At 36.8% G+C, this 25440-nt stretch overlaps 1 protein-coding gene and 1 long non-coding RNA gene across 17 annotated transcripts in view; one reads left to right on the top strand and one right to left on the bottom strand.

Annotated features, from left to right (window-relative positions):
• Positions 1 to 25440, bottom strand: part of KIAA1217 (KIAA1217 ortholog) — a 250943-nt gene that overhangs the window by 215304 nt on the left and 10199 nt on the right. For 2 of the 16 annotated variants that reach the window (XM_039324053.1, XM_039324058.1), the window contains exon 1: positions 4158 to 4409. The exons of 12 other annotated variants lie outside the window; for them this stretch is intronic. In XM_039324053.1, the coding sequence (XP_039179987.1) occupies positions 4158 to 4394 (237 nt within the window). In that variant the 5' untranslated portion in view covers positions 4395 to 4409. Of the gene's footprint in view, positions 1 to 4157; positions 4410 to 18709; positions 18832 to 25440 lie in introns of those variants that run through there. 2 more of the 16 variants (XM_039324060.1, XM_039324061.1) reach the window with 2 other exon arrangements.
• On the top strand, positions 19631 to 21044 carry LOC120299332. The gene is made up of 2 exons (XR_005554390.1): positions 19631 to 19770; positions 20567 to 21044. It is a non-coding gene; the product is annotated as an uncharacterized LOC120299332 (long non-coding RNA).

Here is a 25440-nt window from a genome sequence, read left to right as displayed (position 1 = left end):
AATAGAGCACATAAGAATTGGAAGAAAATGTCTTCTCCTCATTACAGAAGATTCTTCTGTGTAGTTTTTAGCAATTAATTTGATAGGAACAATACAAACTATGTCCATTCTACTAAGTCTCTTTAACCCTGGATTTTTACAACTCGCTAAACTAAAACTTAATTAAGAAAGCACCATTACTAAGCTCAAATAATGTGATGCCTAGTTCACAAAGCAAGTTAAGACAATAGTCTGCTTTCCATAATGGACTGAATCATAAACTAATGGAATAGTATTTGTATGAGCCAGTGATGGCGAACCTATGACATGCATAACAAGGGTGATATGCTACAATGTTTTGATTCAGGGGTCCCCAACCTCCGGTCCATGGACCAGTAGCATGCCAGCAACCGGTCCACACAAACAAGCAAAGCCCCATCCATGGGATGTAGGCAGCCCACAAAACCACACATTCTCCAATCCGTGGAAAAACATTTCTCCACGGAACCAGTCTCTGGTGCCCAAAAGTCTGGGGACCTCTGTTTTGATTGACACACCAGCATTCACCTACACCTGATAACAGCTATTCTTGAATTTCAATCCATTCTCATGAGATTTTCAAAGGCTGTGGAGGCTGTACAAGAATGGAGTTTGCTCTCGCATGGCCTCCAATCCTCTGAAATTCATGCAAGAGGGCTCATTCAGGCTCTCTGAAATTGTGCGAGAACAGGGCGTGCTTTCAGGGGGTTTTGGAGGCTGCAGAGGCCACAGAATACATTCTCTGAAGTTGCTCATGCAAGCCAAAGCAGCTTCCAATAAGCCATGGGGCCTATCAACAGAAAATAACATTGCTTAAAGATAAGAAGTGCACAGAAGATGCTGGGGAGGTTGGACTGTGGGAGGGGAGGGGCAATCCCACCATTTCCCAAGGCTTAAGCCACTGGGGAAATGGTACAAGGTAGCCTTTTTCAGGAGCAGCAGTGGTACCAGGACTGAAATTGAGGCCTAGTCTTCTGCTTCAGGGCCAGCTGTTTAGAGTAGCCTAGCTAGGGAGGGGGGAGAGGGGAGAGACAATTGTTTCTCTCTCTGTTTGTGTGTGTGGGGAGAAATGTCTGCAGAGTCAAGTGAACTTTTTGACATACCAAGTCCAAAAGGGTCACCATCTACTGAACTAGCCTGTCTCTAGCTCCTATAAACACTATATATGAGGTTGGAGGGATTGCCAACTGTACACACATATAGTCTAAAACCATAACCTTTTAATTAATATAATTAAGCATTATCATTTCTAGCAGACAAAATTACATTACTGTTGTCAGAATCAAGAGTGACAAAACTTTCATTCTTTGGAAAACAATATATTAAGGGTTTATATAGCGTACATCTTCATTGCCAGGGGCATGGTTAACACAACTATATAACTGACATAAAACCACAGAAAGCATTCCAACCTATACACAAATGTTTAGTAAATCTAGGCACTAAGACTTCTCCAATGTGTTGCTACTGTCAATGGGTTGGGCTCATACTCCAGGATTTCATACCAGCATGCTTGAGCTCCAACAGGAAATTGGAGGGTATAATGCTTGAAAAGGTTCCTCCAGATCACAAAGGTTTATTGTAATTTAATTCATTCCTGCAAGTCTCATTTATTCTCAAACCCATTTCTTATTAATGCTACTTAAAAAGGATTTTAAAAGCAGAACTGCCCCTGCAATTTTTTATCCTAATACTAAATTGTAATAGGAATTCCATGTTTGTTGCTTTTATTAGTAGTTGCTCTTCTGGATGCTTGAAGAAATTTTCATCTTAATTGTCTATTAAGAAGCACTTCCTAAATTTTAGTGTGATGCTAAAGTGCTGCAATTATATTGCAGCTGGAAGCTGATCTACTGGATTAGATTCATAAAGCCACCCTAATATAATATTTTCATTAGAACCAGTAAAAAAAAGTGCTTTAAAGTTCTCCAAGATTCCTAGAGATGTAATCTCCAAAAAGGAGAATAATAGGATATGTTATAAGCCACAAAATCTGGAATTCTTAATTATCTTAAATTAGAGGATGAGATGACTAAGAATAAATTTGTTTAGTCTCCTCTAGATGTTAAATAGATTCCAGAATGTACCCGGATTAGGAAAAGAAACTGAGAAATATTTGCACAGATTAGATTATCTGATCTGCACATTCATTAATTGAGGTACAATGTACTAATAAACATAGAATAGGACTATTACCCTTGTCCTAGCTTGTAAGCTTCCCAGAGACAACCTTTTTATTGCTTTTAATAATTGAAAGGCAAACTATTTCAGGCATTCTGGAAATTACTGCCCACTACATTTGGAAGGCAGTAAACTGAGGATGACTGGATTGAACTGATCAGCAATTACCCATCCAATCAATTATTTCATTGTTTGTTAACTGGAGGGTATTGAGAGTGGAGGTGGTCATAGGAAACACTAACTTTGTTCCAAAAAATGTGGGTTCCAGTTGAGTTCAGAGTTGAATTCTGTGTTGAAATCCTATAGTCCCATCGGTAAAATGGATATAACAAAGATCTAACCCAATGAAGGCAATAAATCTTGTAAAGCACTTTTATAAAGCCAGCTATATACATTATTCATTCTTATTTGTCAGAACTTGTAACTTCAGTGAAGCATATTTAAACAGATAAAGAGAAGACTGAACATGCAATGCTTAATTTCAAGACAAACTCCCTTAAATTCAACTACTGTTCCTTTAGCCATAGTTAGGAAACTGGATGCCTTCAAATATTCTAGACTACCTCTTTTATAACATTTAACTCTTGACCATTGATATAACAGGCCCATCTCTGATTTCTGATTTTTTTTTAATGAAACAATAGAAAAGTACTGAGAACTATTCAAACTCCCTGCTTTATTGTTCCATATATTTAAAATCTAACCTGAGAGGCTTTATTTCCCCCTGAAAACAGAATCTAAACCAGTAGGCAATCAAGTCCTTGAACGTGATATTTCTCATTTTCAATTTTTTTTCTTTTAACGCTTTGGTAGGCATCTTGAATTCTTGGGAGTTATATTTTTCCATAGGAGTTTTTTTTTTCTCAATCCCTATAGCCATCTCTGATTACAACTCCTGAAAATTGCAGGTATCCAAAGCTTAAGCTTTAAAATAAGAATAGTTATAAGAAACAAAGAACTCATTAAAATCTTTGCCAAATCACATATCTTCCTCAACTTGGCGCTATTTCCTCTATATCTACAGTGGCCCTCAAATCACAACCATTTGTTTAATGATTGTTCAAATTTATGACAATTCTGAAAAAAAAAATGATTTACAATCAAATCCTCATATTTATGACTGATGCAGCATTCCCATAATTACATGATCAAAATTCAGATGCTTGGTGACTGACATGTATTTACAACAGTTGCCATGTCTGGGGGTCATATGATCACTATTTACGACCTGGGGTCTTCTGACAAAGTCAGTGAGGAAGCCGTATCTGCAGGATTAACGTTTAAGCGATTTGTTTAACAAGCACAACAAAATGGTTGCAAAATTGGATCTGACTCACTTAATGACCACAATGCTTAGTGATGAAAATTTCAGTCCCAATTCTGGTCATAAATCAAGGACTATCTGTATTGCATTCGATGAGTATGCATGAATTTACTTAAATGTAATTCTTTCGCAGTAAGAATCTGAATAAGAGAGATGAAAGAGATCCAAGCAACAAACAAAATCAGCACCAAACAAATAGGAAAACTAATGCATTATATCATAAAGTAAAAGTCCTTCCTGGCTTCCCTTTCTATAATGTGTCATCTTCAAAGAAGTTTTTTTGCCCTTTCCATAAAAATCCACCTTAAAAAGTTGCGCTTTATTTTACAAATCACAGGGTATTTGCAGTAAGATCAATATACTCTAATAAAGTGGGTATTTCATTTTAAAAAGGAGTTTTGGAATAATCAAATGCAACAGCTAGTAAAACTAAATTTCTAAGCTCATTCGAAAACCTCATCTTTTAAAGCATATGTGATAAGTTCCTAGACATCCGAAGTACTGCCTCAAACAAGTACAATATTCCCCATTTCCAGATAGGTTTATAGAAATATTTTTTTCTTGCATAAGCCTGGATGACACCTGGAAACAGGAAAGCTACACATGTGAAGCAGGAAAAATGCTCTTGTAATACCTGGTTAATTTTGTGTTTGCCACAGGAACAGCAAAGAGATGAGAAACTTCTTTTTTTCGGTCGTCCTTTTGGGAGAGAGTTAGAAGAACCATCCACATTCGAGTCCATATTATTTGTCTCTCCAACATCTCCAGAAACCACCTCAAAGCTTACATCACAGTTTCCCAAATATTGCCTTTTTTCTGCATATACATGGTGTGTGCACTGAAACAGATCTATAAGCAAATGTTCTGGCATATCAGGGTGTAGATATGATTCACAAATAGAAAATACCGGTTTTTCATGGCTTGGCTTGCATAGCTATATCTAGGTGTGGCTGAAATGCATGCAGGTGCACAACTTGGACTCTAGCCATAAGGAGAATACTTTTTCTATAAAATATCATTTATATGGACAATCTTAAACACATTATTAGACATGTTTCAAAACTGTTCAGGAAATAAAATGAGCTCCTTTCTTATTAAACTTTTCTAAGCAGTATACAAAATTTCACTGCTAATGGAGGAAGTAACTGGTACCTGGAACAATGTATGAGACCAATGACACCATCAACTGATTGGCAGGCAAGTCAAACGACACCAAACTGAAATCATGTCTACTAAACTTCAACATTTAGAAGTAAAGAATTCAGGTGTTGGGTTCAATAACAGAATTGCTCAAATTCTAAAGTGTGATCTCCTCTTACAGACCATTAAGGTTTTTTTAATAGCACACACCTGAAGCCAGATAGGAAGGAGTGAAATTAGGACAGAGAGAAAAGAGGAAAGTAAACATTCTACATATAGACAAAGTGTAATGGTGCATTACTAAAATACGAGAGCTTTCCAAATATAAGAGCAAATTGTAGCAATTCCTAAAATATAGTAAATTTGCTATCCCATATCTAATTCCTGATCCCATTTTAGATCGTCTGCTTCAAGCAGAAACAGTTTAAAACATTGCTTAACATTTACTTATTAAAAGGTATTTACCATTTGAAAGAGATTTAATTAGTTTACATTTCAAAGCAGATGTATCTGATTTCACATTTTTGAATATACCAAAACTTAGTTATCACTTGAAATTTGCAACCCTTACACAAATTTTGCAAATGTTGGCCAATAATAAAAAATATTATAGATGAAAAAAATCCTCAGCAATATGTATATATTTAAGAAAAAAATTAAAATGCATTATATTTGGGTGAATAATGTGTGAGATGGCTGTTTATAAATTTAATTAACTGGTTGATCAATAATGGCTATGCCAGACACAGTTGGAAAAAAGTTATCTGGAGGAATGTGCATTAAACTAAACATTTTAGTCCAATTCTTTTATTAAAAACATCAAATTCAGCAAAACGAATGACAAAAAAAAAACCTAAAACAAACTCATTCATCTTTACTTTCATCCTTATAGTTTTCTATAACCTTCATATACACAACCATTAAATGATTAATTAACTAATAATTACTGCAGAAATTAACCTATTAGCTTCTGACAGATCTATGTAGGCAATCAAGATTATGAATTGCCTAAAATAAAAATTAGCTATATTTGTATGAGATGCTTAGAAAGCAATAATAGTCCTTCAACTAGCAATATTTAATTGACTTCATTACAGCATTACAGCAATCACAGTGTCCCTTAGGAATGCATTTTTTTAAATAACAAAAAATGTATCCTCTTCTTTGTCATATAGCTTGGCTTTTAAAGTTCTTCACTTTTTAGACAAGAATGAGAATGTGAATAAATATGTAGGCAAACTAAGATGAGATTAACCTTGTGACTAGATAAAAGAAGCCTGTTTTTTTTAAGTGTACTCTTAAATTAAAATTGTAACTTAATTTTATTTGCTGATCCATTAAGAACAGGATAGGCGAGCACAGGCACTGATACATTCCTGGAGTACAATTATGAAAGAATACACTGCAATAACAACAAACAATAAAAATAGAGTATAATTTCCTTCTCCACCCAAGAACCTTTTGACCAGGAGTGTTAAACTTGCAACATCACGTGACATGTCGTGATGTATCACAACTTTTTTGCCATTGCTGGCAATGGGGTAGGCGGGGTTTCGCTATGATGCATTTGCCCTGTGGGCCGGCAGTTTCACACCCCTGCTTTAGAGGTATTCAGGCAGCAACCCTCATAATTCCCCAGCCAGTACTGAGGAAGGTTGTGATATATAAAAGCAGAAAACTGGCCGGAGCAAACCTAAGTCTGATGAAACCAATTTGTTTTCAGTATAGATCTTTTTCCCCCCAAACTTGGCAATTTCATGAACTCCAATTCTCAGAATTCATTAGCCAGCGCTAGAATACATACCGACTATCAATTCTCTATTGAACAGTCTAACTTATCAAAAACAACTGAAGTAGAAGGCTGAATGCAATTTACTTAGAAGAATAATTCAGGTTCAAGATTTGCACTTCTGTCTATCTACTGAACATCTTACAATGCCCCCATGACTGATCTCAAGTAGTGGATTACCCACATAGGCATAAACAAGCCATGCACCAGAGACTTCTTTTGAAAATCTTGGAAGCTCTAAATATAGTGGAAGATATTGAGCTCATCAGTAACTGCAACAATAAAAGTACACATCTGAAATGACAGTACATTTATTCCACTAAATCAGTTCTTCTAAATTGGCAATGTTTAAGAAAAGCCACAAGCTTTAGGAGTATGCTAACTGACCATTGAGGATATCCTAGTCAACAACAGTTGGAAGATACTGGTTGGGAATCCAGTTTGAATAAAGAGATTTGGAACAGCTCATGATTTGGTTCAATAAAAATCCAGTTCAAGAAACTTATCACACAACTCCATTTGTCTGAGATAGAAACTGAATAAGACTTTCTTGTTCTATCACCACTGTTTACCACGTGCTGGAGAAGATAAATAGCAATCAGAGAGCTGCCATAGAAGACCTACAGTTGAATTTAGAAGGAAAAAAATATTTGTAAACCCCTTTGATATGATTACATAGGTACAATTACATCTGAAGAAGAACTATTTTTTCCATGATGAGCCAATCCAGAAGCTTACATCAGCAGCAGAAGCACCTTTGAAGATGCTCCCATTGTCAGAGCATCATTCATGGAGCCTTATCCTGCGCAGAATGCTGTAAATGTGTTTGGCACCTATTCTCCCAATGTTTTTTAAAAACATACATCATTTTCACCAAAAATTTAACACTTAATTAGTTTTTAAAAATTGTATTCATTTTAATGTTAGGTATAACATTTATATTTTTATTTTAAATATTACAACTTAAAATGCTTGTATAACTGCAGAGCATAAAACTGACATACACACATATAGTTATCTTTTTCTAACAAACCAATAAATCCAAAAAAGAGATTAGTAGAACAAGTAGCATCATGCCAAATTACAATATTTAAGACCATAAAACAGCTGCTTGGTAACACTCCACTAAATGATACAGCAAGATAACCAAAAACATGAACTCTTATGTCTTTATAGTTAGTCCTCAATTTATGACAGCTGACCCCAAAATTTTCATTGCTAAGCAAGACAGTTGTTTTGACTCATTTTACAGCCTTTCTTGCCACAATTCTGAAGTGAATCATTGCAGTTATTAAGTTAGTAACATGATTGTTAAGTAAATCTGGCTTCCTCATTGACTTTGCTTGTCAGAAGGTAATTACATGATTCTGGGAAATTACAATTGTCATAAATACATGTCAGTTGCCAAGTATCCAAATTTTGATGCTGCAATGGTCATAAATGTGAAAATGGTCATAAGTCACTTTTTTCAGTACTGTTGTAAAAGTCACTAAATGAATGGTTGTAAGTCAAGGACTACCTGTACGTGACACTGAACTTAACACAATATGGTGCCAACTATAACCGAACTAGTGAAAAATTCTATAATTAGACAATTTGCATTAAGAAGTCTTTTTCACAAATCAAACCTCTGATAAGTGTGTCATCATCAAAAGACAAATCTAGATGATATGAATGATCAGACAGGAATATAAAATAGAAGATAATCCATTAAATCTCTAAGTCATAAGCTCATTTTACATAGACAATTACATAGCTTATTCAGAAGAAATAAAACTCCATTTAGTGGGGTTCATAGTTGCCTGAAAAGCCATGTATGTAGGATAGTCTCCCCTTTTTCTTCTGAAAAGAATTCAAAAAATTACAAACAAGAGAAGATAAATCACCCCAGATCCATCTTCCTTTCACTTATGGCAAAAGCATGCAAAAAAATCTGAAAATATCTAAAATATTTTTTATCCTGAGACTGATTATGCCCTATTAAAGTTCATGGAAATTTCCCTCTTATCCTATATTACAAAGAAAGGCAATCTGGACACATGGTACAAACATAAAAGGAGGAAAAGGTTTGGAGTTTGACTGTCCTGTTTGCACATCATTAATATAATTTATATTAACAACTTAGCAGTGAAGTCCCCCATAGAACAGCTGCAAAAATAAAAGATTGGTGACTTGACTTCAGTTCACATCTTGCTCTACCGAGCCTTTTAAACATCTCCTGAAGGGTGAACTATGTTAGTCTGTTGCAGCAAACAGGAACAGAACTTGTGATTCTAAAAGTACTAACAGATTCATTGTAACATCAGCTATAGGGAACTAGAATCACAGCTGTCCATCATGCTGTCAGCATCTTCTTCAAAATTATGGGAATTAAAAACTTTCAAAACAATGAAAATAGAGATTTTAACACCAAATAGGAGACAAAGTATATATTCTGGATTTTTATATTTCATACTTCAGGGCTTAATCTGTAAATTCTGTTATGGCATGCAAAAATTGATCCGGAGACCCAAAATGATGTCTATGACACTGTTGCCATTATTACAATTACATGAAAAGTGGCTGCAACAGTTTTAGGCCTGAAAAGTAGTTTGTCATTGTTTTAATAGCTCTTCAACACAGGTGCTATAGTTCAGATTTGCTCCTTCAATTACCACAGCAGTTCTGAATGATGTCTGGCAGTTGGACCAAGGTGTCTCCAACTGCAAAGCTTCACAGTTCAGTAGCATTGTGAATAATTTCAAAAAAAGGATAACATGAACAGATGGTTCCAAATATTGCAGAGAGAATAGGAACCACATAATTGTAGCTTTGACTTCAAGGCAGAAATGGATAATGGTGCTCACATTCTCAAGACCAGTGTTTTCCAACCTCAGCAATTTTTAAAATGTGTGGACTTCAATTCCCAGAATTCCCCAGCCAACATCTAAAGTTGCTAAGTGGAGAAACACTGTCCTAGAAACCAATATGCAGAGTGGAAGGACACAAGCCAAAACCAGGTGTGTCCACATCTATATGTTTATATGCTTTTTAATATTCTTTCCCACCATCTTTGTCTGAGCTTGTTCACAAACCAATCACCTACTGTATCTCCCCAGTGAAGGATGCTGAATTTGCTCTTATCAGAGGACTGAAGTGATTGCTTTATGAGAGTTTTGAAAATAGTCTGAGAGTCAAGTGAAATTAAGCTAAAGGACACATATGATACAGAACAAATATTTTGATATAAATAGAAAGTAAAAGTAATTTAAAAAGCATTGAGGCAGGTGTTGATTCCAGTCAGTTATCCACCCACCTCCAGGTTTACTATTTTTTTCCAAAATATGAAAGAAAAAGGGATGCTGCCAGTGGTAGTCCCACCAGACCTCAATTATTCAAGTCAATCCAGAAATAAATGCTACATCTGACTTCTGTTCTCTCATTTAGCTGCTGTCGCCCTGCCTATTTAACTTATATGCAGAGCACATCATGAGAAAGGCAGGGCTAGATGAATCAAAAGTTGGAATTAAGATTGCCAGGAGAAATATCAACAACCTAAGATATGCAGATGATACCACTCTAATGGCAGAAAGTGAAGAGGAACAAGAGCCTCTTGATGCGGGTGAAGAAGGAGAGTGCAAATGTTGGCTTGAAACTCAACATTAAGAAAACCAAAATCATGGCATCTGGCCCTCTCAATTACTGGCAAATAGATGGGAAGAAATAGAGGTAGTGACAGATTTTATCTTCCTGGTCTCCAAGATCACCGCAGTTGGGGACTGCAGCCAAGAAATTAAAAGATGCTTGCTCCTGGGGAGCAAAGCTATGGCAAATCTAGACATCATACTAAAAAGCAGAGACATCACCCTGTAACAAAAGTGCGTATAGTCCAGGCCATGGTTTTCCCAGTTGCAATGTATGGCAGTGAAAGTTGGACCATAAGAAAGGCTGAGCAACAAAGAATTGAGGCCTTTGAACTATGGTGCTGGAGAAGACTTTGAACTATGGTGCTGGAAAAGACTAAGACCGATCAGTCTTAGAAGAGATCAACCCCGACTGCTCTTTAGAAGGCCAGATCCTGAAGTTGAAACTCAATTACTTTGGCCACCTAATGAGAAGAAAGGACTTATTGGAGAAGGGCCTAATGCTGGGAAAGATTGAGGGCAATAGAAGAAAGGGATGACAGAGAATGAGGTGGCTGGATGGAGTCACTGAAGCAGAAGGCGTGAGCTTAAATGGACTCCAGAAGAAGGTAGAGGACAGGAAGACCTGGAGGAACGTTGTCCATAGGGTCGCGATGGGTCGGACATGACTTTGCAATTAACAACAACGTCAGTAGGCTCTTAAACACATAAAGGTAACAAAATAAAATCTACCTACCATTCATTTATTTCCCACCTTTATTATTTTTTATAAATAACTCAAAGAGACAAACATATCTAATATTCCTTCCTCCTTTTATTTTCCTCACAACAAGAACCCCGTGAATTGGGTCATACTGAGTGACTGACCCAAAGTCACCCATCTTTCTTTCATCCAGCTAAAACTCACAATCTCTTGGTTTCTAACCTGATGCTTTAACTAGTTATTATTTACTATTAATGTGACACCAGTAATACACTCTCACTCCTCTAAGCTTGAAGAATAGGATCACCCTATGAAAGAATGAACTAATAACTGAAGTGTATGTGACCATTAAAATCATAATTTCTTCTCTCTTCCGGAATCAATCATTGCCCAGCCACAGTACAGATGGACATGTTAAAATCTCAGGCACAAGTTTATTCAATAAAACCACCACAGTCACCACTATTTTCATTGATAGCTATTTCTATGTTGGAGAGAACCAGATGCTTCCTGAACCTTAACAGGCAGAAGACTCTCACACACCAACAGCTGTTAACACATTGATTCCTTCTTCTTCTTAATAATAGCAGCCAAAAATGCATTCAGGAAAGTCCTTCTGCATAATTGTTAATGCAGAAGAATTTTTCTCCTTTCAGAAAGGAATGCAGAGTAAAAGCATAAACGGCACAGATTAGCATCAAACATCTGTGTGTTATTTAAAATATTTTTACAGAGCAGAAATAGAGGGATTTGCTCAAATATGCAGAGCTGTTTCTAACATATATTTTAAAGCTTTACACTAAATTGCAATTGTCAAATAACTTCACTTACACTCTCTTTATCACAATCAGATGCATACATTTTTTTATATTCAAAGGATAGCTTTTCTATGCACACCAAACTAAGCAACATCTTTTCATTTCCATTGAAATTACTGACTCAGTGCAAGTTAAAAAGAGCTAATGGCTTTTAGATAAGTTATTTATGCCACTTTAGAGGTGTATTTTTCTCATCAAAGTCATTTATTCCTTCTGAAAGTAATTTATAAGTCACAACAGATGGGTACATAATATGAGGCAACCCTAAGAATAGCACTGGTCTAGACCAGCCTTCCCCGATTGGATGCCCTCCAGAGGAACTGAAAAAAATGATGTCTTCACCAGATGAAAATGATGGATACTGTAATTGCAACACTTCCCATGGCAAAAAGAGAGGTCACAAAACATAAAATACGCACATGGAAGAATGAAGGATTTGATCAGGAGCAAAGCTAGTATGTCTTTGTGCAATCATAGACACGAAAAACAGCCAACTTTACATATAAAGCTTGGGTGGAGAACCTTTTTAGTGCAAACATAGCATTCCATAACAAAAGGGTCAAATTCACTGGGCAATGCCACCCCTTAGATTTTTAAATATATGTACAGACTATTTTGATCCCTCCAGAGCACACACAGCATCCAGGCCATACTAAAGGAAAAAGTCCTAAACTCAGTCCATCCAAAGTCTTATTCAGATGGGTCAATGTGTTTCAAAGAGTAGAACAAAACTGAACTGTAATCCTAGGAGCCATGACCGTTTGTTGGCTTTTGCAACATAATCCCATTTACCAGGCCATTGTCTTCAATAGACAAAAACAAATGGGGGGGAAATATTACATTGATCCAGGAAGCTGTGAATGAGCACAGAAATTAGTTTTGGTCTTTTGAGACCAACACGTGTGTGTGTGTGTGTGTGTGTGTGTGTTTTGTACAGCATTAAGAAAAATTGCCATTATTTTAGACTAATTATGTCAACTAGATTAAATTTCAGCAATACCGTTTAGGAAGAGCAGGGAAGACCATGCCTCAACGTTGTAATGCAACATTTAAATTGTTGAATTAGGATTAGAGATCCAGATGAACCATCCACCCCATCCCAGAAGCTTACTAGATGACTTTGGGCCATCATTCTTTGTCAGCCCACTCCACCTGATGGAGTTATTATGGTGAAAAAAGACTGGATGAGAGAATGGCTTTGTATGCCATCTTGAGCTCCTGAATGAAAAGTGGGATATAAATTTAATACATAAACATTTGTTTGAGACCATAAATGTTATGCCTCAAGATTACTTAAAGTTCTGGCCCATTTATTGAATAGAAGAAGACCTCTGTCACATACCGTGAAGTCATCCTGTTCACAAGGTACGTGAAAGAACAATACAACAAATCTCCTTCATCAGCCCACATAAAAAAGCAATCTATCTGTTCAGTGATGCTGCAGATATTGTCATGCCAAAAAATATTTTTAACAAACATGGTCTGTGAATACTTCCTACCCCAAATGTAATAATGTAACTCACAAAAGTCTGTACCTCATACAGTCATACTTATTTCTGGGAACTGAAATTAATAAAAACAAAAGATTATCAATGAAAGAAAAGGTAAGAAACAATGGCAGCTCTTTTGTGTCTCTTCCTCCTGTATCAAACTACCTATGTGTTGCGTAGATATAAGTTGTAGGGGGAGAGATGCAAGAGAAAGGGAGAAAGCCATGGCAGATTATGTATCACTGAAAAAAAAATTGTAACATTACACACCAGAAGACAAAAGAGAATAGAGTTGCATCAAGCTTACAGAAGATTCTTTATATGAACTGATGAACATTGAGACAGCATTTTAAAAATTTCAATAGAAATACAGTAACATGGAAAATGCTTTGTGCAGTTGACTCAGTCATCTCTGTGTCCAGCAGTATTTCTCAACCATGGCATGTTTAAGATGTGTGAACTTCAAGTTTAATGAATATAAGATGCCTAGGGTCGCTTCCAGTTGAATGGACAGTATGTAAATTGAATAAATAAATAAAATAAACTCCCAGAATTGCTGACTGGAGAATTCTAGCAGTTGCAGTCCACACACCTTAAACATGCCAAAATTGAGAAACACTGATTTAGAGGCTCAATCTTGATGGGCAGTTTCAAGTCCTCCACTGATGTCTTGAGTGTCTTTATCTTTAACTCAGACCTAGGCTAGACAGACACCCTTAGTAGAGCAATATCCAGAGACAGCTCTTCAAAGAGAAGGCACCTTGAAGGCATAGGGCCTGGCATTCTGTAGAGGACAAGCATTGCTTGTCCTCTACAGAAACTGAGCAGAAAGTGTTTTTTTGTGTGTGTTTTTCCCCCCAGACTGCTGTGAAATTGAATTGCATGGGAAGAGGAATGAATAAAGGCCAGACCACACAGAAACTGCAAACTGTGTCTCTCCTAGGGTGCAAGTAAACAGAGCCACTCCTATCTCACCACCACATCAAAGGGTATGACAGCTCCTGATGTTTGGTGTACAACACCCAAAATTCACTGTCATGAATTTTGCTAAATTGGTGCAATTTAATGAGGAAGAACAGACCAAGTGGAAGAGCCAGGAGGATATACAGAACAAAACAAGAATGCACTCAGTGGTGATAAGAGCAGGATTTTCTTCCCTGTTTCTGTTGTGCTATTTCAGCAAGTGTATTCACTACCAAAAAAAGAAACAAAACCTTTTCAGCAAGAGATTTGCCCAGTTTGTTTATTTGCACTCTCTAACAGTTCTCTGAAAAGGGGTTTTAAATTTAGGGGATTAAAATCAGTCAGAACTAACTGACCTGCTTAGTCTGCTTTTCTTCAGGGAGATGCGAAACTACAAATGCTTTTGTGCATTCATGCTTAGAAAGCTGCATCCCACACAGTTTATATTATTAACCTCCAATATAAATGCACTATCCATTGCTAAAATGCCCCAGCTTAAACCCAGTAGCATTCCAACTTGCACCAAAGAAATAAAAAAAATACATGTGAGCTTCTGGAAGAGCCAAGGCTTACCTTCCACCTTCTATTGTGCAGGTGTAGAACTGATTACAGTACTTAGGAAAGGCTGTCTACTCCAAGAAACATCTTATTTATGATCTTTTTCCTTTAAATTTTCCTACTAGCAAGATTATAGGCCTATGCAGAGCGTCTTTGAGATCAAAGCGAGTGTAGAGATTTTTTTTTTCAGATGTGTACAATCCAAACTTATTTTCTACTGGTACTACCCAGATAATTTTGAAAATGTTTTTCAAATGTCCTTAAAAAGCTTACATGGCCTTAAATAGGACCTATCATATCTATTGGCCAAATGGCTAAGCTAGTGATGGTATCTTCTCAAGAACTCTGTTGAGCTTTTGCTATGTTTGATGTAAGGCAGTCGTTGTCCCCCTGCTCTACAATTTTTAAAACTTATTCAATATTTTTAAATGTTTTGAGAATTTATTCTATTTTTTTCTCTTTCAAAGTGTTTGAATTTTTAAAAAAATCCAATTGGGTATGCCTTCTTAGGAATGCCTTGAGAATACCCTTCTAGTTCAGGCTGGCCCACGGTAAGGCCTAAAATAGGTCTGCCACACATTTTTGGGGTTTACAATTTATTAGAGCTTTTTCTGATAGCCAAATAGCCCTTTAATAAAGCCATTCACATCCTTATTGATCTTCTCCCCAATAACTTTCCGAAAGAACTATGGAAAATCAGGAAACTGCTGGGTTTTTTTTTATATCTCAAACTGTACTTCTAAATTATCACTTTTCCAACTCCACAGACACTTCTAATTCCAGTATAAAATGCAACCAGAATTGAATTGAGCTGCATCAGCATGAGAAGTAACTGATTCCTTTTTTTTATTTGTAGAGTAGTTCACAGGCAGATAAGGCAGTCCTCCTTTTCAACAGGCAATTGGATCATTTGTAAAGAAAGTATTGAGTTGCTTATAGCTGGCTAGACTTTTTGCTTCCTTTACATTGGCTGTTCATTTCAGAGATAGCAACTGCCTTAAATTGATTTCTCCCCAAAGAAACAGATGGCATTTGCTGAAATTCTGAGCAATTGCAAGCATGTAGTACAACATCACTTGATCACTGGGTTTCATCTCAAACCAAAGCTGGGTTTGCATCCTTTATTTCAAAAGATTACAAGGGCCACGATGGTGACACTCTGATATCACCCGAAACCCGTTTAAGTAACATTGAATCTCTTTACCTTCTAGTAGTTTTATCATATAAGTGAATTTTTGCTTGCATTTTTGAAATGTTAGTTTATTATAAAACTTCATAAGAAAATTGCCTTTCAATGGAAAAAAAATTACTCCATGCCATTTGTTTTTGACAACATTCTCTTATGACTCTTATATGTTAGATACAATTGAATCAAGTCCCAGAATTAAAAATAATATTCTCTTCATGCAGTATGCAGAGTGGTTTTTCCCAAAATGAGAACTGAATCTGGGACTTTCTACATTCAAACATGAACTCATCCTCTGTGCTATGGTCCCTATCTCAAAATTATACTTAAGCTTTCAAGAGTAAGAGTAATAGAGTCAGTGATATCAATAATTCAGAAGAATCATTCTTTGAAAACATTCCAGAATTTGCTGTACACAGAAAAATACTGCCTTTGTCTTTGCTCTGAAAATTCCACAAAGCTGGATTTTTTTAAAGTCTTATCTTAGGCATAGCTGGCATAGATACAGAACAAATTAGCCACAGACTCAATGGGACGAGCAAGTGCATTAGAACAGTGTTTCTCAATGTCAGATGTGTGGACGTCAGTTCCCAGAATTCCCCAACCAGCGTTCAGCAAGCATCCCCTCTTGGAATTCTGATGAGTCCACATATCTTAATGCTGCTGAAAAGAAACACTGCATTAGAGCACGTGAGGATAGTCAATATCCCTTCAACATGATTCCCAATAAGAACTTGATTGGTCCAACTTGCATACAGGCAAACCAAATAAATTACATCCACTGTCCTTCTCCTTCTCCTGCATCTGAAACCATTCTCTGCGTTCTCTGTGTCCAGATTAACTGCTGCTGTGGCTTCGTATTTTTGCTGAAAAAAGTGCAAAGTACTATTCAGAAAATCAATATGGCTGAGTATTTCTGGTATGGAAAGCGGATGAATAAAGGCACTTAGAAACCAAAGAGTGGAAACTTGATCATATTACATCCTCTATAGAAACATAAAAATACTAGGGGGTGATTCAAAATAATTTGATGCCTTTGGAAAGCAGCACCCACATCAAAGCAACCACTGAACTGTTCTCTAGCTAAGGAGAATGTTAGAAATAGACTCTGATGCAGGGCAAAGCTTTGTGCGCAGGAGAAACAGAGGTCCTCCTTTTGAATGTCTACAGATCTCATAAACACAACCCCAAAAACAACAAAAAAAGAGAAAAAAACTCGCATTGCTTTGTATTTTTCAAAACAGTGATAGACTCGGTTTAAAATATTAATTCAAATCTCCTCCAACCTAGTGCCATCCACTTGTGCTGAATGTCAGGTCCAGTACCAGGTAGGGGCTAAATAGAAAAAAAAATAGGTGGCTCCAATGGCTATTTTGAAATACCTTTATTCTTTTTATAGCATCATTTATGGCAATGTTCCAAATTCAGCATTCCCATCTCATTGAGTTTTTACATAAATACAAACATTATTTCTGTTGCAAAGATCCAATAACTGCCCTTCCCCATGAATATCTGGCTTACTTATCTCATGTAAATCAGTGTTTGCTATTTTTTCTCCAGTGAGAAAGCTAAAACATTGCAGAAGCAATACGTGTGATCTAGGGAGAAAAACTGCCGCTGAATGATTCAGAATATACTGATGCTACACCAATACAATATAAATATACTGTCATTTCCACCATGATGGACATTTAATAGTTAAATATTTATTGATTTAGTATATTTTCATTGAAATCAAATGTTCATTTTTCTATATATGGTTCCTAATCATAAATTTGATCGTAGAATATTAGAACTGAGTCTGGTTGCTCCATATGTCCTTCCACTCTTCTACTTCATCAACCATAATCAACATAATTAATGCAAATCAGCCATTTTGACACATTGTTCACCATGGCATATTTGAATATTAAACACATAAAGCATCAATCCTTTCTTAAACCAACAACAAAACATCAGGCTTGGAATTAATACTATAAATTACCATTACTAAACTAATACTAGCAATTTATCCACAAGTGCCATGTGAAATAGATTCACAATGTTCTGGACAAAATATAGCTTCATTTGCTTCTACTTATTTTGTAAGCACTTTGTGCCATTAAATTTACTTCTGCTTGTATTAGAAAGGAAAGCAAAGTGATAAAAAAATTTTTACAGCTCTCCATTTTGTCTGATTGCTAAGAGAATAAAAGGTGTTTTAAACAATCCTGTCCGATCTTCATCTTACCAGGTACCTTTAAATTGAACTGGTGACCTTTTCTGCTTCAAAAATTTATTCCAACACACCCATTATTCATCTCAAGAAAACTAAACCACTTCCTTTGATGATCTGATGGTAACAGCAGCAACAGACCCTCAACGACTATACGCTAGCAACAAAAAACAAGGAAACATTTTCTAGCTACCCAAGTAACTTTTTGCCAGACAAAAAAAGGATGAATCATATTCTTCCATTGCAAAACTTTCAGGCTTCTGTTAGAAATGTATTGTCAGAAGAGGATAGATATTTTAAAGCTATTCTTCACAAAACTTTTCCATAAATGAACATTTCCAAAGTTTGAGCCACAAATTAGGGCTTTGTGAACTCACTCACAAGGAGCCTAACAATGAAAATTGAAGCACCTAATCAGAATAGTTCCCAAAATAAAAGTAATGCCACTATCCTATTTCTAGCATGTCTTCCCTACAGAAATCAAGCTACTGTTTCCGCTTTTTCCCCCCACCCACGGAAAATTGGCTGATCATTTAAATCAAAAGTTGGGTGGAGCAGGGGAAGGAGGGGAAGAGAACAAGAGAGAGAGGGAAATACATACGGGAGATTAATTCAATTCTATTCTCCAGAAGACAATGCAGCAAAGTAAACTTCATCCCACATTGTAGGCTTTGCCAGATAAAAAGGAAATGTCTGTTTACCTAATTAGAGGACTCCAAAGGCAGCCCAAGAGATTAGTTCCAGAACATTTCCTGTAGCCACCAAAATCTTTAATTCACAACAAACTCTCTTTACAACCCAGGCAGGTGAAACATCTTCCATGTCTCCACCGCAACTCCTTTAACCCCTTTTGTGAGTCAAACTTTCTCATTTGCATGAAAGCCTCCTCCAGCCTATGGGACTTTGAACAGCTACAAGTTACACTAGCTGTCTTAACATGCTTTCCGAGTATGATATCACCCATCTCCATGGTTACCTTAACCCCACCTGCCCATACAGCAAAGTAACCTGTCAGATTCAGACCACAGGATACAATTTAGCTATTTGTCTTGAGTCAATGTTTAACCATCTGCTCCTTGGCACACAATCTTCCAGAAGGTAATTCAGAATTAAAAACAGAAGAGACGTTTATTAAAGGCAAAATAAGTTACTGCATGAATATAGTGCTTTAAAAAACAAGCTTTAGCAACACACTGGTTGTCTGCTTTTCCTGTCCAACAATGCAGAATGAGTATTCCAAAGGGGTATCTACACTCCCAAATGGTAATGCCGATGAGCTGGATTTCATTGAGTTTTAATATTATAGTTTCAGCGTTTTCATTGTTTTTTTTTTTTTTGAAATTATTGTTCTTTTTTTTTTTAAGGAACCAATGATCCCCTCTCAAGTAGTACAACCTGTCAGGCAGGTTTCTCTGGGAAGCTTGCTCTCTCCATTTTATTTAGAAAGCCTGCCTCTTGCTATGAGTTCTTCCTAGCAAATACTGTTTCACTGACTTCCTCCTGGCTTCAACCATGATTTTTATTTCTTTTTTGGTAATATGCTCACCTGTTAAAAGCTTACTCCCGTGGACCTCAGTGTGGAACACAATATTTCTACAAAAGGGAAAAAAATTGCCGTCATCTTCTGGAGTTGCCCTTCCAAATCGTTCAGAACATTTTAATAGAATTCCACTTTTTTCTTTATCTCTCCTTTCTTTTGGTGTACAAATACAACTGGAATCATACATGCTCTTCTTTGATCAAGTCAGACATTCGTGGCCAGGTGAGCAAAAGGTCTTTTTCCCCCATTAGTGTCACAGCACCCCCTGGAGTCGTGACACTTTCTACTATCTTTTCTAGAAATATCTGCCAAAGTGTGTAGGAGATATTTTTGAAACTTGTGCAGGAGGCCATTTTGAGACTTGCTTAAATGGTTCTATTGCTGAGTTGGTTATTCTCTTCACCTAGGATTTGTAACATTGTTTTTAATAAAATGTATTTTTAAGTGACTTTATATTTTTTTACATTGTTGTTTTTACATATAATTTTATTATGCACCACTCAGAGTCAGTGAGATAGGAGACTGTATAAATTTGATTAATAAATAAGAGGCATACCTGTTAGTATATAGCTTGACTTCTAGTACAGTATTGTGTAGATGTCAGTGTTTAGAAAACAATTCTTTCAATAGCTACTCCCTCTAAAATACCTATTAAAAACTTTCAAACCAAGACAAACAATGGGAAATAAAGGGAGCCTATCGCAAAGTATATTTTCTAAAAGTAGCTGCCCCACCATTCCCAAGACACATACGGAAATGGAGGAATTTTAAAATCAGTTTTGAAACTTTGAAGTGACTTAGGTGTATGCTTTCTCTAGAGAAGCTCATTTACAGCACACACTCTCATTTTCTTTGAATTCTGTTAAGAGGAGGAGGAGGAGGAGGAGGAGGAGGAGGAGGAGGAGGAGGAGGTGCCTTTATATCCATGAAAGGGAAACTGACAAACATAACTCCTTACTGTCATTGTACCTGGCTGCTTCCCAGAAAAATTACAATGGATTTGATTGTGTCCCTATAGATTATTCAGAGAGAAAAAAGGTGGTTTCCTGGATCAGCTCCTTGATGAATGAACCCGACAAAAGAGACAAACACAGGATGGCTAAAGCACTGAAATGAATCACCAGGAATATCATGTTGCAAAACACACACACACATAAAACAAAACTTGGCATTCAGTACTGATTATCAGCTAGAGATTTGACTTTTTGCAGAAATGATCTCCATAGCTTCCAATTCATTTGCTATATCTTTTATTACTGGACAAATATTCAGTTTGTGTAGCTATTTCTAGAACAGAGGCCATAGACTTTTCTACTGATACGTATTTTTTCACGCGCGCAAGCATGTGTGTCAGAGAGAGAGAGACTCACGTAATGCAGGTACTGATGTTACTGAATATGTTTTATTTATAGTGTATTCGTAATATGTTTTATTTTAAGCCACTATTTCTAAACTACAAACCATTTGCAGCTTTAAAATAAATATTGATACTGATATTACACTGTTCCAAGATAATTTTTTACAGCATTTTATTCCAGTTTTTAGCAAAACCACATTCATAGCAATTCATTGGTTCACTTTACAATCACCATGTTTGCTTAATGACTGTCACAAAAAAGACTGTAAAAATTGGTCATATGACCAACCCATTTTATGACCATCATGACAAATGAACATAATGGATAGGCTCTATTATAGTCATACTATATGTCAAGGATCACCTGTATATATTATACAGGTGATATATTATAGAATTAGAATATATAGAATATATAGAATTAGAATATATATAGAATATATAATATATAGAATATATTATAGAAACAGACACACAAACACACACACAAACACTAGACATACAAACACTTTTTTCAACTTTACCTTTTGCTTGTCAGCTAGACTTAATCGCCCAAGACTAACTAGATGTGTATCTTCTGGTTGAAGCATCTGGGCACAGATCATAACTTATGCTTTTCTGTCGATCTGCTTTCACCCACCCAGAAAATATTCAGAACATCACCAGCTAGCTGATTCTATCTGACATTTCAGTTTTCCACAGTGCCACTCAAAATGCATCCCTCCGAAATAATGCTAGAAAATTAAATAATGGCTTTTAGCTTCCTGACAATATTCAGAGTACTGGTGGTAAAACTATAAGAGTGAACAACCAAAAAAAGGCTCATTGAAATTCTGTTTGCTCCGAGTGGTTCAAATGTAGAAGCAGCTCTGTTATTAGGTTAGATCAGTGTTTCACAACATTGAGATGTGTGGACTTCAATTCCAGAATATCCCAACATCCTCAGGAAGGCACTGCTAGACCGAACCACACTGGACAATTTTTGTTCAGTATCCACCTTTCTCTTTTTAGGAAAGGTGGTCATGTAACAGCTTCAAATGAACCTGAACAAAATGGATTATCCAGATGCCTTTCAGTTGGGTTTCAGGCCTGGACATGGAACTGAAACCACACTGGTTGCCCTTGTAGGTGCTTCCATCCTTGCTCTACGTGACTTCATAGCAGGCTCTGGTACCACTGACCATAGTCTGGACTGGTTATGAGGTTGGCACTGTACCATGATGTTGTCCCACCCTTAGCCCCCACACTGTGGAATGCCACAGGGTTCAATATTTTCTCTGCTCGATTAGCACCAACATGCTTATCACATAGAAACTGCTGGGTGAGGTCATTCATAACCATGGGATGAGATATTATCAGTATGCTGATGCTACCAGCTCTATATTTCCACCTTTTATGGAGTAATCAGTGCTTCTGATCTCCTGTCTCAATGCTTCAAGGCTGTGGATGGATGATAAACAGGCTTCAGCTCAACCCTGGCAAGACCGAGTAGCTTTGCTTTGGAGGCCATCTGGAATTTACTATCTCTAAGTTATGGATGGGGTGGCCCTGCGGCAGATAGATCCAGTGTGCTTTCTGGAAGTCCTTCTGGAACTTCCTACTAGATGACCAGATGACTGTTGTGCTGGAAAGACATTTGCATAACATTGGCTTGTATGTTTATTGTACTCATTCCTGAAACAGGAGGCCCTATGCTCAGTCACTCATACCCTATTCATCTCCTGCACAGATGACTGTAACGCATTGTACATGGCGCTGATATAATTGTATGTGGGAATGACTTTGAGAGATGAGGGAAGGGGAAGAGAGAGAGAGGAGAGATGTTGCTAGGGAACAATCAGATAAGAAGGGTCCTAGCCTGCAGCTGCATAATGGGTAGAGAAAGAAACTCAGAATGTTCCTCCCCCTAACTTAACAGGCTATAAAAAATATGGCAGGAGATTTATACTTTTATCATGATTCTGCTAATGTAGTCTTACAATAAAGTAAAATTAGCTTATCTGGTCATGTTTCTAGTCTGAACTACCTGGGAAAGCTGAAGGTTCCCTCAAAAAGCATCCAAAAGTGGATGCCACAAAAAAGCATAAGGGAAGGTAACAATGTTCCATGTTTCAGGATACGCTCTGAGCTGTCATGTGCCAGCTACATGATCAGGGAAAGGTCTCTGGACAATGCTAGCTGTTTGGCTTCAGAAATGGAGATAAGCACCACCCCCTAGGGTCAGCTTTAACTAGTATGGTAAAACCTGTAGAGATACCTTTACCTTATAAAGGCAGAAGCTCATGGTCAGTCTTTTTCCTATAGCTCTTTGGACACATGATTTAATCACTGAGGAAGGGAACCCACCCCCACCCCCACACCCACTGCAAATTAATTTAAGAATTATCTGTTGCCGATTGTAATAATATACATATACGTATAACCAAAGGGCAAGTGTCAAGATTTTTTTCCTTGTCTTCTGAGGAACTACGCTGCTCTAAAGTTTACAAATTCATTAAGTATACAATTTCAACCTAATTATGAGTACAAGATACAAGCTAGATTTTTTATTTCAAACTAATACATACAGATCTACTCAGAAATGTGCTCCACTTACAATGGTGGTACACACTTCTTGAAAAGCTCTCCAATTTTAATAAATAAGGCAATCTAAAAAAAATAAACAACAAATACAATTTACTGCATTCATTGACTTAGGAGAAAGATGAAGCTAAAGAATTAAAAGAGTGTCCCTACAGAAGTCTGTTCCAATGCTTACCTTGGAAATATCTTCCATGCTGAAGCTACATATTTACATGACTCAGGAAATATCTAATCTAAGAAAAAGTAATTTCTAAATTATCTTTATTTACCATCCTGCAGTATCTCTGAAGATACTGTAGTTCATCACACAAATAGCAAGCACAATCAATAAAATATCAGTGGAAAAATATGAAGCTTGGGAAATGTTATGAAGAAAAGATAAAAGAGCAGAAAGCATTTCCAGAAATTACAAAGAAATCAGAAGTTTTGAGAGCAATTTTACATGCTAAATGACAGCTAGGGGAAAACATTGTTTCCTACATCATGTGCAAACTTCATGTGCCCAATACAGCTATGTGTAACCACCAATACAAACACACACACACACACACACACACACACACACACACACACATGCTAGATATGGTTCACTCACTTTTCATAAAGATGAGTACATGGTTGTTTCCTTCCATTCTCTGTACAATTCAGCAGTATAATTCAGATTAGATCCTAAACCATAATGTGTATTTTTGGTTTCAGTTTAATAGACTGTACAAATCTCGTCATTTGAGTATTTATGCTACAGTTTAAGGCTTAATGTTTGAATCCCCAACCTATTACTTCCAGACACCAATGCACCTACAAATACAGGTAATTCTCATTTAATGTCCACCCGATCAGTAACTGCCAGTATGGTACTGAACAAAGGGTACTGATGACTGATCTTCATAATTGCAGCCATATAGTAACACCATGGTCGCAATTTGGATGCTTGGCAAACACTTGCAATTACCATGTCACAGCATCCCATGGTCATGTGATTGCCATTTGTGGTCTTCACTGCCAGTTTCTGATAAGCAAAGTTAATGGGAAAGCCAGAAGGTCTTTGGATATGGCAGATGGTGATCATGTAATCAGGGAATGCTGCAACTATGCAGCATTCCTCTAACAATGGCAATTGGGACTGCTGGAGCTGCCACTGTAAGTTGACATAGACATATGACATCACTATTGACCACATCACTTAGCAATGGAGTTCCCACTCTTATTTACAAGCAGTCCTCAACCTACAATCATTCATTTAGCCACTGTTAAAAATTAAAACAGCGTTTTAAAAAGTGACTTACAACCAGTCCTCACAATTACAACCATTGCACCATCCCCACACTCACATAATCAATATTCAAGCACTTGGCAACTTACATGTTTTTACAAATGTTGCAACTATCTGGGGTCATGTGATTGCCATTTGCAACCTTCCCAGTCAGCTTCCAGCAAAGTCAATAGGGGAAGCCAGATTCGCTTAACAACCATTTAACTCCTTTAGCAACCCTGGTGATTTGCTTAATAACCCTGGCAAAACTGTTGTAAAATCAGGCACAACTCATTTAGCAACTGCTTTACTTAGCAGTGGAAATTCAGTTGTGATCGTAAATCAAGACAATCTGTATTTTGATAAGTGAGGACTGCCTGTACCTCCCTTGTATCCATTCAGACTCACATCTCGCTCCATTTTATTATTGATTTATTATCTGTTATCAATTAATATCAACTTGTAGGATTTTCTCCAGGATAATTTTCTTGATAAAATATTGGGGTAGTTTGCCATTACATTATCCCTCCCAGTACAGAATATATGCTTTTGCCATTGTCATTAAAGCGATCATCTGCCTTGTCTAGCATCTTCCTATATTGCAGCTGCATGCTATAGGTGCCAGCTTGCTTTGCTAGGCAGCTGGGAATATATAGTCCTGTCATACACTGACAGTCCTTCAAACTAGTCCAGGCCAGAA

Source organism: Crotalus tigris, unplaced genomic scaffold, assembly GCF_016545835.1.
Source record: "Crotalus tigris isolate CLP2741 ecotype Arizona unplaced genomic scaffold, ASM1654583v1 scf7180000024292.1016931, whole genome shotgun sequence".
NCBI classification, from domain to species: Eukaryota; Metazoa; Chordata; class Lepidosauria; order Squamata; family Viperidae; genus Crotalus; species Crotalus tigris.
The sequence above is the reverse complement of the archived record's forward strand: the minus strand, read 5'-3'. Positions and strand labels throughout refer to the sequence as shown.